The 17,226-nt window shown below is 38.8% G+C and overlaps 1 protein-coding gene across 1 annotated transcript in view; it reads right to left on the bottom strand.

The window, feature by feature from the left end:
* TANC1 (tetratricopeptide repeat, ankyrin repeat and coiled-coil containing 1) overlaps positions 1-17,226 on the bottom strand; it is a 271,214-nt gene that overhangs the window by 34,695 nt on the left and 219,293 nt on the right. The window contains exons 16-18 of the mRNA XM_036743222.1: positions 14,063-14,299; positions 9,926-10,111; positions 7,938-8,016 (exon numbers count right to left, since the gene is read on the bottom strand). Coding sequence (XP_036599117.1) covers positions 7,938-8,016; positions 9,926-10,111; positions 14,063-14,299 — 502 coding nt within the window. The remainder of the gene's footprint in view (positions 1-7,937; positions 8,017-9,925; positions 10,112-14,062; positions 14,300-17,226) is intronic.

The following is a 17,226-nucleotide window of genomic DNA, read 5'->3' as shown; positions in this document are numbered from 1 at the left end:
ATCTTACACCATATACCAAAATAAAGTCAAAATGGGTTCATGATTTATGAATAAAGGCTGATACTATAAGCAATTTGGGAGAGCAAGGGATAGTTTACCTATCAGATTTATGGAAAAGCAAAGAATTCATGAGACAACAAGAGATAGGGAGCATTACAAAATACAAAATATATAATTTTGATTATGTTAAATTGAAACGTTTTTGTACTGAAAAAGCCAATGCAACAAAGATTAGGAGGGAAGCAGAAAATTGGGAGAAAATCTTTATAACCAGTGTCTCTGATAAAGGACTCATCTCTAAAATATACAGGGAACTGAGTCAAATTTATAGGAATACAAGTCATTCCCCAATTGAGAAATGGTCAAAAGATATGAACAGGCAGTTTTCAGAGGAAAAAATTAAATATATCTATAGGCATATGAAAAAATGCTCAAAATCACTACTGATTAGAGAAATGCAAATCAAAACAACTCTTAGATACCACATCTCTCCCGTCAGTTTGGCTAAAATGACAAAACAGGAAAATGATAAATGCTGGAGAGGATGTAGGAAAATTGGAACATTGTTACATTGCTGGTGGAGTTGTGAACTGATCCAGCCATTCTGGAGAGCAATTTGGAACTATGCCCAAAGGGCTATAAAAATGTTCATACCCTGTGACCCAGCAATACCACTTCTAGGGTCATATTCCAAAGAGATCACACAAGTGGGAAAAGGACCCATATGTACAAAAATATTTATAGCAGCTCTTTTTGTAGTAGCAAAGAATTGGAAATCAAGGTGGTGCCCATCAATTGGGGAATGGCTGAACAAGTTGTGGTATATGAAGGTAATGGAATACTATTGTGCTATAAGAATTAGGATTGATACGGACTTCATAATAACCTGGAAAAACCTACACGATATAATGCTGAGCGAGCGGAGCAGAACCAGGAGAACATTATACACAACCACAGATATATGGATTCTGTGATGACTAACCCTGATAGATTTTGCTCTTCTCAGCAATACAACGTGCAAGGACAACTCCAAAGGACTCACGATGGAGAATGCTATCTACATCCAGAGAAAGAACTATAGAGTCTGAATGCAGATTGAGGCATACTTTATGCTTGCCTTTTTTTCCCCCTTGTTTTTGGGTATTTTTTTTTTGGTTTTGTTTGTTCTTTCTCATGATTCATTCCATTGGTCATAATTCTTCTTTACAACTTGACTATTGTGTAAATAAGTTCAATGCAAAGTTATATGTAGAAGATATATCGGATTCCATGCCGTCTTGGGGAGGAGTGGGAGGAGAAGAAAATCTGGAACTCAAAATTATTTAGAACTGAGTGTTGTAAACTAAAAATAAAAAATCTGAAAGAAAAGAGAATAGATCCCGTAAGAGGTAATACACTGTAATGGAGAAAGAGCTGTCCTTAGAGTGAGGAAGCTCTGGGTTCAAGTCCCATCTTTGACATATAATGGTCTGTGACCCTAGGAATGTAACAACCTCTCAGCATTCTAGGGAACTCACCAAGACTCTAAGTATACATTTTGTCTACCTGCAGTGCAAACAAAGGAATGACAAGGGACCAGAGAAATTAAGTAGGAGGAGGACCAGGAGAATGTGATCTCTAAGAAATCAAAAAAGGATAGACTCTTATAAAGGAGTTTCCCAGTCAGAAATATCAAATAATGCAGAAAGGACTGAGACAAGGGCATATGATTTGACAGTTAAGAAGTAATCTTTTAAACAAAAGCTTCAAGGGCAGCTAGGTGGTGGAGTGGATAGAGCACTGGCCCTGCCCTCACGATGATCCAAGTTCAAATCTAGCCTCAGATATGTACTAGCTGTATGGCCCTGGGCAAGTCACTTAACCCTGATAAGAGGAGAAGAAAAGAACAGCTTCAGTAGAGAGGTAGAAGCAAAAGTCAAACTAAAAAGGATTATTAGACTAAACTAACCTACAAAGGTATTAGAGAGTATGCCGGCAATAAACCTGTAGATTACTCTCTTCGGAAAAACGGGGGGGGGGGGGGGGAGGGGAGAGGGAGAGAGACAGACAGACAGACACAGAGGGAGAGAGAGAGAGAATATGTGTCTGCATGTGCAAACATATAGGTGACAGAATTGAACTATTTGTTTTTTGGAGAAAACTAGCAGAAATGAGAAGAAAGTGAACAAATGAATGGATACACACAAAACATCTATTAAACGCTTACTATGTGCTAGCAACTATTTCTAGTAATCTGTCAATTAATTAATCAATAAACATTTATTAAGCACAACCAACCTTATATTCTAATAGGAGAGTGGAGTGGAGGGGTTGGGAGGGATGGGATGTTTTTGTGAGTCACAACAACACTGATTTGAGCAGTAGGGGAGCTGACTGACATACCCTTTCTGGTGTTACTTTAATTAGTTTTAAGAGCAAGGTTAGAAGGGAAGGGATGGTAGAAGACCAGGTGTGGCACTGATGGATGGTTAAAGCTCAGTGTAGCAGATCTGGGGCCAGCTAGACATGGAAAGCTCTCATCCTTCTGGAAAAAACTGAGGACAAATGATCATCACACACTCTCCAGAAGAAATGGTAGTGTTGATTTGATTACAATTCCCTAAGAAAGAGATGGAAAAGTGGGACTATCTGCTATGAAAGGGCAAAAAATGGTCAGGCTGAAAACCAGTTGGGTCTGGAGACAGCTAGAGTAGGTTCCCATTGATAAGAACAGTAAAGTCCAGGGTAGGAGTTTCTGTGGACAGCAACAAAGAGAAAGCAATCGTGAGAAGCAAAAATGGGGAAGGAGTGAATGGTAGGCATGGGGGAAAGTTTGTGCAAATGCACACAAGTAGGAAATAGCTGGGAAGAGGAACAGTTTGCATTTTATATAAAACTAAAAAGGAAGGAACTGAAAAATTTTGAACAGGGAAGTGACATGGTCAGACCTATGCCTTGGGAAAATTACTCTGGGTATCTGTGTACAGCAGAGGTGTCAAACCCATCTGCTGCCTCAACTGGCTAGAACTAGATCAAATTTAATTAAGAAATGTTTAAAAAACTAAAAATACAATATCATGTTAATTTGTGGTTTTCTAAGTCGATATATAGCTATTTATGTTTGAATTTGATACCACTGTTAATGAAGATGGTTTAGAGAAGGAAAAACCGAGAAACAGAGAGATATCAGAAAGCTTTTACAATAGTAACAGTAAGAAGTTTGAAATAAATTACAGTTGTATTAGTGGAAAGAAAACTATCTACAAGAGATCAAGAGGTAGAAGCAACAAAATTTGATATGGAGGCTGAGGGAGACAAAGGGGTCAAGGAAGACTTCCAGGATCCAGGAATGACAGAGAAAGGGAATTTTAGAGTGGAGACACAAGTTTTGGGGACAAATAATCAGTTACATTTTGGACCTCAGGAAGACGAGATGGGACATCCAGAAGATGTTCTGTAGACACAGGACTGGAATTCTGGTGAGAGGCCGTGTCCAAACCTGCTCTATAGCTTACTCTTAGCTATTTGGAGAACTTGAGACATTAAGTGACTTTACCAAGGTGACAAAGCCAGCCTGTGTCTGAGACTGGACTTGAATCCAGGCCTTACTCATGGCAAAGAAAACTCTCTATCCTCTATGTCATGCTGCCTCCCATGTGAGACTTAGACTGGATACAGAGATTTGGGAGACAACTGTACAGGGGGAATAACTGAACGCATAGGCATGAACACACTGACCAAAGGAGAAAGAGGACACACAGTGGTTCTAAGAGATGAGATTTGTTTGGAAGGTTCATGAGCCACACCTGCTACCATCATTTCCCACAAGCAACCAGACTTCTCACTCTTGGTTTTTTTTCCCCATTCCTTCACTCAGGGGTGAATGGATCTAGAGGGTTGTATCCAACCAACTGAAGGGCCAAATTATGTTCAGACACAAATCTGAACATGAGGACTTTTCTAGCACTCAGAGCAGATTTTCTTAGGAAGCTCAAATCACCTTAGAATCAAAGGGATCTTAACCTGTTGGAAAGGGGGAAACTGTATCTCTATTTCAAAATAATTGTTTTCCTTTGTAAACCTCTATATTTTAGTTTACGTATTTAAAAACATTATAAGAGGTGTGTGTTTCATGAGACTGCCAAAGGGGTCTATGACAAACAAAAAAAGTTCAAGAACTTTTGTTCTGGATATTCTTTACCTAAAAGTTTTACCCAATACCTCATAGTGAGCTCAGTCTTCCCTATATTCAGTCTGGTGCTCTACCCTATCAACCCAGGGAAAAGGAGGGATCCTAGGCCATGGAATCTTAGATTTAGAGCTGTAAGGGGCCTTAGAGACCACCATATCCAACCCTTTTATTTTACAGATGAGGAAACCAAGCCTGAAGGAGGTTGAGACTCACCTTATCACACAGCTACTAAGTGTCTGAGGCAGAATTTGAATTAACTTCTTCCTGATTCCAAGCTAGTACTCTATCCACTAAGCCACCTAACTGCCTCTCCTCCCCAGAAGAGTGAAAAGGATATTACAAATGAAGCTGGTCAGCAGCACACTAGGAAGAAACTAGTTAAGAAGAGACAATGGAGAAAGATTAGACTGAAAAGTGCTATGCTTATGGGAAGGGTGACAGAGAGGAGGAGGCATCGTACCCAGGGGCTGATGGAACAAAGAGAAAAAAATGTCAGGGAGAAATAATGAGCAGACAAGTCAGGCAAAGTTACAATGACACACACGACCCGGTAAAAGTTCCGTCTGCTCCTCTCGGCCCAGGAAATGCTGAGCTTGCTGTCTTCTGTCTTTAAAGCCACATCAGTGCCAATTGGTTGATCAGAGTTTCACTGGTAAGCCAGCTGAAGAATGCTATGAGCTGCATCCCAGGCTTCAAAAGGGGAATATGAAGATAGATGGTTATGTATGAGGTGTGGGCAATACAGGCTGAACCATCATTTGCTTTGTATTAAGACTGATGGGAAGTCCATAATTTGTGCCAGTGAACACAAGCCCCCTCACCATCAGCACAAGAGCGGCTTAAGGGAAGGGAGAATGGAGGCCTGGCTGAAAAGAGGCCTCCTGCAATCCAACCCCTCCAGAGCAGCACTTCTAAGACTCCCAATCAGCCAGTTTAGTGAACCACACAGCACTTTCCTCTGGCAAGATGAGCTTTACAGTTTAAATAGCCTTTAGTAACTAGTTTAAGCGTTGTTAAACATGCTGTTGGGATATCTTGCTTTATGGGCAATAGGCTCCAAGAGGAAAGAGAACAGAAAAGTTGGAACATTTTATGTTCTTTCAATTACAAAGTAACCTGGAGTGTTAAAAGTAGAGAAGCAAACAAGACTGACTCAAGAAAACAAATGATGGGATTACTTTTCTATAAATGTATCCCCTAATTTATTAGGGACAGTGCCTTCAACACAGAACGGCCAGGGCTCAAGATTATAATGCTAATTCTAGTCTTCGCGATACAAATGGAACTAACATCACTTTAGCTTTCAGACTCTCAGTTTCCAAATCTGTAAAATGCAGGGATTGGTATAAGGCTATTTAAGGATCCCCCTCCTCCTATTTGGAGTATTTTGGTAAATTTTAATATAAAACTACTATCAACGTAGAGACTATATGTTTTTAAAATACCATATTATTTCTAGATATACTATAGCATTTTAATATAGTATATAGTAAAATAACACAATAAATTTGACTATATTGGAAAGTTATTTGTAACCCCTTCATTTCTAAATCTGACTTACATAGAAAGGGTTATGTTGGGGGAAGGCGAGGATAAATGAGTGGATAGTGAAAGATGTACTAGCAAAAGCATTAATAAGACATTTTGAAAACAAAAAGGAGAAAATCAAAAATTCAAAAAGGAAGACATAATAGCAATTTTGACACTACTGGGAAAAAAGTTATTTTTTAAATGTTATAAAAGCTGATATTTTCATATATAATCCTCTTTTCTCTATGAAGAAATGTCCATTTTTGTTATTAAAAAAAGAAATGCAAACTTTAATAATCCTAAGCATATATGTCCCAAAATACCACACACTGAGAATGTCATTTTGACTAGCTCACACCAACGGTTCTTTTCAGGGTCCTTGCATCAATCATCTTAGTGGCCTTATGGGGGAGAGGTGACTTACTTTAAAAGACAAGCTGTGGAAAATAATCATTCAAGCTCAAAGACAATCAAGAGAAAAGCAGGAAAAGGAAGGAAGAGAGGAAAGGAGGGAAAGAAAGAGGAAGGGAGGGAGGAAAGAGAGGAAGGGAGGGAGGAGGATCCTATAACCTTAACTAACTCATTTACAACACCATCTTGTGGGGTAAAGGATTAGAAACACAACAGACTGGGAAACTACACAACAAACTACAGGACATAAGGGTAATGACATATTACTGAGCCCCAAGGAATGATGACTAGCAACAAAACAGAAAAGTAAGGGAAGAGTCACAAACTGATGCAGAGAAAATTAAGGAGAATGAGGAAAATCATATAAAATGTTTACAACAAAGTAAATATAAAAAATAAACAAACCCTAAACTGATTAATATACAATTATAACAACTAAGCCTGGCCCTGGAGAAGTGAAAATGCATTCCCTTCCCTTCTTCACAAATGTGGAGGACCATGGGTGTAGAATGCTGCATATCCTGTTCAAGTAGCTCAGTGAGTTGGTTTAGTTTTGCAGAAATGCTTTCTACTTTCTTTTTACTTTAGATTAAAAGGAATGGCTCTGGGTAGGTAGGTGGGGCAGTGAATAGAGTACCTGCCTGGAGTCAGGAGGACTTGAGTTTAAATCCATCCTCAGACACTTAGTAGCTGTGTGACCTTGGGCAAGTACTTAGCCCCAACTGCCTTGCCTTCCCCACCTCCAAAAATAAAAAAATAAAATAAAAGGAACGGCTCAGTGGGGAGAGTAGTGGGAAAAAATACATTTGGAAATAAAAGTGACATAAAAATAAGATCCCAATGATGATAACACTCTAAAAATAACCATTTACCATAACCACAAACTATAACCATGTGAAAAGACCAAAACTAATTTCCAACCAGCACACAGATTTAAAGGGCATATGTCCATTCTGATTTTTTTTCTTGTAATGCCCTTAAGGGATTAATAAAAATAGACTGTTTACACTTGAGGCCAGGAAAATCCCAGATGCTTTTCCTAAATTAGCATAGCTAATTAGCTAAAAACTCCACACACCACCAGCTGGCTTGCGTACTGACTAACCTGTTACCTAATAAATAATTTTAAAGCACTTGGAAATAAAGATCTTTGCAATGCAGAGACCATGTGTAGTATATATAACTATGCACACAGAGACTATATATTTTTAAATGCATATTAAACACACTTATATGCATAAATCCCATATACTTTATGACTGCAGTCCAAATGGCAACACTCTTTTTACTAGATACCAGTTGCTCATAGTCCTACTGACATTAACTTATACTTATTTGTGAACATGTCTTATTCCTCTCCCAAACCCTCTAATCCATGTGAGCTCCTTGAGGGCAGGGTTACATCTTACTCATCTTAGTTAGGATCTCTAGGTTTACTTGGGAGGTAAATATTTCATGTAAATATCTGTGGAATCAGGTCAGCTGGCAAATTAAACGTGGGAAACAGCCCCTCGTCTATCATCCGCATGTCAAACTCAGACAATAAACTGGAGTCTTCATTAAAATGTACTTTCTTTCTAAACTGTCCCAAAACTTGAATGGCCTTTTTATATGGTGTGTTTAAGTACTTTGAATTTCAGGTTTCTAATTTACATCAGGTCTGTTCATTTTCACAGTTTAAAAAAAAACTCCCATTTAATTTCAACTGCCTTGTGACAAAAATAATAAAGCTGCATGCTGTTTAATACACATTTAAGACAATTTAGGCAAAATGGGAGCAAAATATTTTTTTAAAGATGTTCCAGATTACAAGCAGTATAATTACCTGTTTCTCCCCATAATGTGTCTGTGCCATTGACATCTACTTCATATTCCTTTTCCATTCCCAGCAAGCACTGGACCACCTGTCAAAAACAGGCAATTTAATGAGTAATCACAGTACATTGGCTTATTATATCCCATGAATCACAAGAGAGAGAATTTCAGAAACAATCACTAAAAACCCAGCATTGTTTTTCCACGTAAGGGGGACAAAACATTAGCAAGAGATCTCAAAAAGAGATCTCAAACACGAATTTTAAACATTATCCTTGTCTTTATTAAGGATTAAAGCAATAACCACCTCACATGGGAATTCTTAGAACTTTAGAATTCTATGAAATTCCGAAATGGTTTAACTACGAAAGGCAAACCAATAAAGAATACATTCATTGTACAAAGTACTGTTTCTGTCTGAGCCTCAAGAGTAGGACTGATTTCATGTTTTCCCACAAAGAAAGTCATGCTGAACATATTTCTTCACTACAGGTAAAATCTAAGCAGCATCCTTCTCTTTCCCTATGAGAATCTTTCCATCCAAGAGGGCGTTAAGCTCTCCCACTACTCTTTAGGGAGCAAAGGCAGAAAGTAGCACTGTCTTTGAGATCAACTGAAGTGTCCACATACTGAACTATTGGCCTGTTGATGTAATGAGGTGGAATTGGCTGCTTTCACCTCATCAACCGTGATAGGAGCTAGAAAGACGTGAAGGGAGGAGAACTTTTATTAGCATGAAGGAAATCTCTGATTCTCCCTCAAGTTTCACAGTCCGTAACCCTCAACTCATTTGGTAAAAGAATCCTATCTTTTAAATCAAATAGTTACTAGGTATGTCAAGTTTTTCCTTGCACAGCATTTCTTCCAGGCTGATTTAAAGATGAAGTGAGAAGGAAGTTCTGTTTACCCTTCCTCTCAAGCTGGATTCTAAAATGTTAACACCAAGTAAAAAATTTTAAGTCAATAAAAAATCCTTCATGCTTTTATATATCTATATCTACGTATCTATGTGCACACACAAAGGTGTGGGTGCATATGTATACGGGGGTGGGGTGGGGTTTAGGTTTGTAAGAAAGGCCAGCAAACAATGCAAAATCTACCTTGCGACACACACTGAGGAAGTCAATCTGGTCAAAATATAGGAGCTATTAGATACTGGAGATAAAAAAAAAAAACAAATGCCACAAATAAAAAAGGAGGTAAAGATGTTGGATTACTGGGAGCTGGAAGAAGAAAAACAGAAATGTAGTTCCAGATTTGAACAGAAATATGAACAAATGACACCTGACATAAACAGGCCTTGTTACAAATCCAACTTCTCAGTCTGAGCTGTGGGCAGCACTGGTATACATTGCTGAACAGTCCAGACTGTACTTTCTGCTTTTCAGGTTTAAAAGTTCTATGCTGTTTTTCCTCGAAGACTGCTAGGGCAACCAGGATCCTCATAGCCTTTCAGGGCTTTGAAGTCCTGGATTTTAAAATCCTTCAAGTATTCATGAACCATTTTAGAACTGAGATTCCATATGATTAGTCTTATATTCATAATGGGTGAAAAAGGAGGAGGGAAAAAGGTGGAATGACTAAGATGAGAAGAGTAAAAGAAGGAAAAGAGAGAAGGGAAGGAAGAACTGAGAAAAATAAGAGTGAAGGCAACCATTGGTTTCACTTGCCTGGTTAATAAACAAAAAATCAAGATTAAAAGACACTATGTTCCTGACTTGTGTACTTTCATTGAACACCTGAACATTCACCTTGTGGGAGTTTCATCACACAAAAAGCCTCTTCCACGTAGATCAACCAAGAGTCTATATTTTTAAAAAAATCATAAACTTTTCTCTTTTCTTTTGTATGTCACAGGCATCATAATTAGAGAAACGGCGTTCCCACTGAAAATGCTGGCTGTAAATGTGTATTCTCTTACAAGACTAGAGGGGAAAAGAGAGATGACTCCAGGAGCACCAAGTTCGGAAGGATTTTTCCAACCAAATCAGTACTTACCCCACTGTGACCCATACTACAGGCTGCAGTCAATGCCTGCTGAAGTGCCTGGCTTTTCCTTAACATGCTTTGCTGATGAGTACTTGATGCCCAGTCATAATTCAGCAAGAATTTAAGGATGTCGCAGTGTCCCCGTAAAGCACTGTGTACTAATGCACACTGGCCTTTCTTGTCCAGGTGATCAATCTACATTAGGGAAGGAGGAAGGAAAGAACCATAACATTTGACCATTATTCTTCTAAAAGGATTACAGGTGTACCTTGATTAACAAAAGAAACATTCCAGAAGAGCTGTGAGCAACTCAAATTACATTTCAAAAGCACTAGAGGCCCTCATTTATTTTAAAACAACCACAGGGACTCTTTCTGTAAATCTGAACTTTTTTCTGTAATACATGCAACTATTCCCTAAATAATGAGTCATAAATTCACATTTCCATGGCTCAGATTTCAGCTTGGAGTACCATCTGTATGAAAAATGAATTAGGAAGGATCTAAGAGAGTGTGGGCAAAATCAGTTGCCGAAGATGCTCTGGGCCTCAGTTTCCTTATCTATTTCCTCTACAAAATTAGAGGCCTGGACTAGATGATCTCTAAAAGTCCCTCTTTGGCTTTAAATCTTTAAACTATGAGGAACCATCCAAAATCCCTCCTTACTCTGTATGTCACCCAAACCAATATAACTTCTAAATTCCCTTGCAAATCTATAAAAGCACAGACTAAAAACCCATACAGAATCTAATGTAGAAAGTTTCAATTTGGCGGCACACTTATGTCTCAATTTGCTTGGACACGTATGAACGTGGGAGATAGTCCTCACCAGCAAAAGCTAGGACAAGGAGCAGCAATGGAAGGGGTGGAAAAGAGAGGTATTTGAACAACACAGCTCATAAAATGGTATCTACTCTAACTCCAAATTGTACAGAAGTGGATACTTCCTAAATATGATGGAATCAAAAGCTGACATAGGCCAATAGTTCTTGTGTAAGTGGTTCTGTGGCAGAACTTATGAGTCATGAGGTTTTAAGTGACAATGAGATATAGAAAATATTTCTGTCTTCTATGGTCCAAGAACCCATGTCCCTAGATACACGGATAAGAAATGAGGTTCCTGTTTAAAACTATACCAATTAGGAATATATAGCTATGCCATGGAATAAGACTATCTTAAATTACTCTTCAATGTAATTCCAAATACACTTGCCTGTATGGAAAACGGTAGGCCCTCTTGAAAACTACACTCATAGCTCCAAGTAAAGGCCTTCAGGTCCACATAATGCTTGTCCATGCCACCATGATGGTTAAAAGGGACAGAACATCAACTTTTCAGAAGGGAAAGGGAAGAAAGTGGGCATTTATTAAGTACTTATTACCTTCCAAACACTGTACAAAGTGCTTCTTACAAATATTGTCTCATTAGATCCCCATAATGATCCTGTGATGTAGGTACAGTTATTATCCCCACTTTATAGCTGAGGGAACTGCCTGCTCACTGTCACATAACTACTGTCTGAGACTGGATTTGAACTTAGGTCTCAAGGCCTCCAGGCCCAGCACTCTATCCACGGCACCAATAGCTGCTTCTGAATGTATGCTATTGTCAAAGTAAGGTAGCATTATTATGATTCCAGATTCAGCAAAACCCCATTTTATTAGTATAATTTTTAACAAAAATGATTCAGAAAATCTGGAAGATATTTATGAATCACTTTTACCATTTCTACCAGGCTTCTGTCTAGCAGAATTTATTAATATGGGGAACAGTCAAGGAAAACTGGAAAGTTTCCACTCCCTTTATTATTCAAAAAGAATCTTTTCCCTTAACTAAGCTCTCACGATAAAATTACTCAAATCAATCTATATAAAATGATCTTCATCAATTACCTGCCTCTATGACTTTGCTCCCTGGGCATGGTGTCTTTCCATACCTTAAAGCCGAATTCAAAAACACCTCCCCCATGAAACCTTTCCCGAGCTCCCTTTTAGGAACAAGCTTCTCTCCTGAGTCTCACAATGTACATTTTTATTTCCTCTGCACATAACACAAAATGTCATGTAGCAAAACCATCTATGCTTCTTATATTCTCTCCCTTACGAGAGCATAAGCTCCATGAAAGCAGGTCCAGCTCTGCAACAATATTGCTTGCCCTCCACAGGTACTCAGCTGATGTTTGCTAAACTCAATACCAACCCACTGCTTGATGAAACTGGATTTCAGAATACTGGGCTATAGAAAAGGGAGTGGCCCTGACAGCCATCACCTCCAACTAGTGCCTGAAGGGAAGAACCCCCGCTTAAACATCGCTGCCAGGGAAGTCAGCTGGCCTTGGTTTGAAGACCTTCAACCAAGGGGAACCAAACAGGTTCACAGTAGTCCAATCCACTTTTGGGCAGTTCCAATTCTTAGGAAGTTGTTCCCAATTTCAAGCCTAAATCTGCTTCTTTCTAACTCCTACCCACCACTTCTAGTTCAGCCCAAACAGTACAGGCTTAATCCCTCTTTCCTATGACAGCCCTTCGAATACTTGAACCCAGCCAACATATTCTCCCCAAATCTTTTCTTTGCCAGGCTAAATGTAATCGCTAGAACTTACATAGTGCTTTAAGGTTTGCAAAGCACTTCACAAGTATTATTTCCTGTGAGCCTCACGACCCTATTATGAATCCCATTTTAGAGTTGAGAAAATGAGCTAGGTGGCACAGTGGATGGAGCACTCGGCCTGGAGTCTGAAAGGTCTGTATTTAAATCCAGCTCAAGACACTTACTAGCTGTGTGACCCCTGGGCAAGTCAGCTTCTGTGAGCCTCAGTTTCCTCAACTGGAGAGATAATAATAATAATAGCACCGAACTCCCAGGGTTGTTGTGAGGATTTCATGAGATGCTATTTATAAATATTTATTAGCCTAGTGCCTGACACAGGCACTTAATAGACATTTGTTCTCTTCCCTACTCACTGAACCACCTGGCTGCTCAGTTCCTTCAGTCTATTCTAATACAACATGGCTTGGAGGTCTTTCACTATCATAGCTACCCTCCTCTGGAGAGTATCCCACTTACTGATGCCCTTAAACCTTGGTGCCCAAAAAGGAAAACCGATGTTCTAGAACCCAGCACTTCTTAAACTGTGGGTCACGACCTCATATGGGGTTGAGGAAATTTTGGCAACAGTAAGTAAAAGGTTTCTGAATGTGCAATGACCAAAAATTAATTCAAAACCAAATGTGTAATAAATCTGAGGTATTTCTGGCAGCACTTACCCGGGTTACACTGTGCAACCTCATAGCAGCCTTGGTTCAGAACACAAAGCATGTGCATTTTGCATGCCCTCAGGCCACACAACACCAAAGAAAGGGGCCTAAATGTGAAAAGGGGTCTGAGCCGAGAAAGTGATCTAGAGGAGGTCTGACAAGGACAGAGAGGTGTGCGATTCTCTTTCTTATTCCTAGCAATTATACTTCTCTTTAAAGTTTCTTCCCAAGAGGTTAGTTTTTGAATAAAATGAAAATAATACAGTCTTAACAGAGCTCATTTTAACCTGCTTTTAAAAGACCAATACCAAAAACTGAAAAATGAAGGATAACCAATTACTCCATCTTGAACACCTTATGGGACTCAGTCAACTTGGGTACCATGCTGGGTTGGATGTCAAGCTACCCATGTGGCTGAAAATATCCTAGCAGCAACACCTAAATGCTTATAAATCCAGTGGCCGTCCACTTTTAAAGTAATCCAGACTCACTTCCAGTATTGTATATCTTTTTGCAGACTAAGAAAAGTATCCATTAATGAGCAACCCATATGGTGACTCTCTCTGCTAATATATTTACAACTCAGAGGGAACGGAATGCACAACAAACCACTCAAACCTGTTTTTTGTTCACGCTGCATTTTTTTGGTCAAATTTTACAAAGCAGGGACAAAAGAAAGACTTCTCCTGCATATTTAAAACACACATTTATTCCCTTTCCCTCTCCTTCTTTCTCTCCCTCTCCCTCTTTCTCTCTCCCCTCCCAACCCTCCACTGTGCCAGGATCAAAGATGAGAAGAAATTAATAGTCTATTGCACTTTGGGAAACAAGTACTCTCTGTCTACAAGTAATGTGATAAAAATCTATCTTGTGTGCTCACGCCACTTACCCTTGCTCCCTTTTTGGACAGCAGAGAGACTATATTCATATGGCCAGCAGCTGCTGCATAGCAGAGTGGGGTCATGCCATTCTCTGACATCCCATCCAGACAGGCTCCAAATTCCAACAGCAGAATGACCACTTCCTCATGGCCAAGGTGAGACTGGACACAAAGCACTGGGGCATTATTTAAAACTTCTGTCCTGTAGTTCACATTGGCTCCCCCCAAGATCAGGAGACGGCTTACCTGTGGGACAATTGCCAAATAAGCTTTGTGTATGTTACATGCTTAAAAAAATCCACCAACAATCCCTCCATGTTCTCTTTTTATTTTGTAAGATTTGAAAACCTCACAACTGCTAAGAATGTAATTTCCTAAACTTTTTCTCCTCTTCCACTTGGTGATTTCACTGCAACGTGAGAACCTATTATTCTTATAATAAAGTTATGAACAGAGATTTAAACAACCATGTAGAGATTTAAATAACCATGTAGCAAGAACAAGGCTATGGTACTGGACAAAAAGAAGGGATGTGTGCTTTTCATTTATCAAGGAAAAGAGAGGAGGAGTTTTACTAAAAGAAAAAAGGCAAAGATTTTTAGTTTGCCCCTGAGACTATGAATGCTGAACACATTCTGATAAAGCCAGCTGTTTGTTTGGCCAGTTGCTACATCATCACCTACAAAATAATTCTGTTGCAGATGTTGCTGAAAGCTGCTGGTCTACAGAGAAATTTTCTTTTTCTAGAACGACTTACAATGTTAACTAGCTTAGAACCAGCCAGAATTCATGAAAAAATAGCCATTCCTTTATTCTTATTTCAGTTTCCATTTTTGGATGGAAACTGCTCCATACAGGGTCACAAAGAGTCGGACATGGGCTGATTAACAACAACAAATAAACTACAAAGGAACTGGTCAAAAAGGACAAGACATTTCAACAAAAATTTTGTAGTTTTAAGCCAGAAAATGATACTTAAAATGCAGGCAAAAAGAGAATTTTTTCTCTAGTAAGACCCTTAGCAGGGGTTGATCACATGTGACTGCACCGATTAAAAACTAAATTTTTAAAAAGCACCAAAAATATTCAATATGGTGAAATCACATCTAATGTTTGGGTAATCAAACTGTTACCTAAAAAGTGGAAAATGGCACTGAGAAGTAGAGAAGCCTTATATGAAATGATGCAATGCAAAGAAGGCAGAAAACAGGAGAACAATTTCCATAACGACCACAATAACATAAAGGAAAACAACACTAAGAAGGTTCAGAAGTTGGATCAATGCAGTGTCTAACGGTGATTTTAGAGGAGTAATGGTGAAGCACGTATTGCGACCCTCAGCAAAGAGGAGGTGGACTAAAGGGGTGGAATGAGGCAGACATTCGCAAATGTCACCCATATGCTGGTTTTGCTTAACCACACTTAATAATACATGGATGGGCTCTTTTGGGGACTGAGTTGGATACAAGGGGAGGAGTAAGTGAAAGTGATATTAAAAAAAAGAACATCAATAAGATATTTTTAAAACTGTATCTGAGATACAATGGAGACATGAATTCAAAACCTTAGCATCAACATATAACTACTTCAAAATTACTGAAGGAACTGGAGGCAGAGGTTATCTGGAGTACTGTGGCAACTTACAAGTTACTTGTTCCTTAGGGAACATTCTATAAAACCTTAACCATTCTTTTCATCATAAGTAACTACTGGTTAATAAAACTTTCTCAAAACCTGTATTTTTCTTAGCTTTATACCCAAGCATACTCTCTGCCTTCCCCAATCCCATTGTAATAGGCTGGATGAATTCAAATTTCAAGGACACAATTTCTTGTGAGCACTCCACACACCCACGCAAAGAAGATTCCTGGATGATATATCTCTAGGAATTGGTATCTGTCACCACTGGGGCCTATGAAGGTCTCCTAGAAGAATCTTTTATAAGGCTGGGTTGGGCACAAAGTCATCGACCACAATAAGAAGCCTTTAGTGCCTATGGTATCAGAAAAGCAATACTATCTCCCTTCCATCCACACTTTAACATTCTGGTTTTCGTATTATTAATATCGACGTTCTTTGTTAAATTATAACATACCTTCAGACTTTAACTCACCTGAGGGCAGCTTTGTTAACGAAAATAACAACTAGCTTTTGCATAGCCCTTTAAGGTTGGTGAAGCACTTTACAAATATAATCTCATTTGATCATTACAACAATCCCTGGAAGATAAGCGGTATTATTATCCATATTTTACAGATGGGGAAAGTGAGGAAAAGAGGGGCCAAGTGTATTCTATAAAACACCCAGTACCCATCACCATGTCTTGCATGTTGTAAGAGCTTTTATATTTTATCTTTTCACTATATAAATTTACTATTTTATTTTTATTTTAAAATATTTTATATGGTACAATATAAAAATGCCAAAAGCACTTTTGATCAGCCTGAATAAGGGATAACTAAATGAGGCTTCCTCCAACAACCAACCCTTTACCATCCATTGAAATGTCTATCGCAGAAGTGAACTCACAGCCTCCTGACTCCAGTCAGGAGATCTCTAAGCTCCAGACATCCCCACTCCTATCTGGAGCTTCAGTCATTAACAGAAACTGGTAAGATGCAGGTAAGTTTATGGGAGGCTCTGTAATGTCTTTGGGAAGGCCTAGATCCTAGACAGACATCTACCACTTCTAACTAGCTGGGCAAATCAATTAACCTCTCTTTGTACTCCGATTTCATAATTAGAGAAAGAGGGAAGAAAAAGAGAATATGCATCTATGTAGCACCTACTATGTGCTAGATACCGTGCTAAGCACTTTTTTTAAACAAATATTCTCTCATTTGATAATAAGATAATACCATCTAAATTACTTATCTACCAAATTTTGAACGACCAGTAGAGTCAAGCAAAACAAATGAACATGTTGGTCTTGCTTCTCCTAAGAGCCAAAGAAACAATGTGTTAAATTATTTGGCAGAGCAACCCAGTAACGACAATGTAAGTTTTATCTCCAACTCTTTTACTTGGGTATTGAAATTCTTTCCCTAGATATAGATCAATTTCTTCAAGGCCTGGTCTAGTTCTTCTGAGGTCCTCGGCCTCCTCTATATGACATGCTGTAAAATTTTCATTCATTTATGCTTGATATACTTCCCAGGAAGGAAACATCTAAT

The sequence above is a fragment of the Trichosurus vulpecula genome, chromosome 2, assembly GCF_011100635.1.
Source record: "Trichosurus vulpecula isolate mTriVul1 chromosome 2, mTriVul1.pri, whole genome shotgun sequence".
Classification (NCBI taxonomy): Eukaryota; Metazoa; Chordata; class Mammalia; order Diprotodontia; family Phalangeridae; genus Trichosurus; species Trichosurus vulpecula.
The sequence above is the reverse complement of the archived record's forward strand: the minus strand, read 5'-3'. Positions and strand labels throughout refer to the sequence as shown.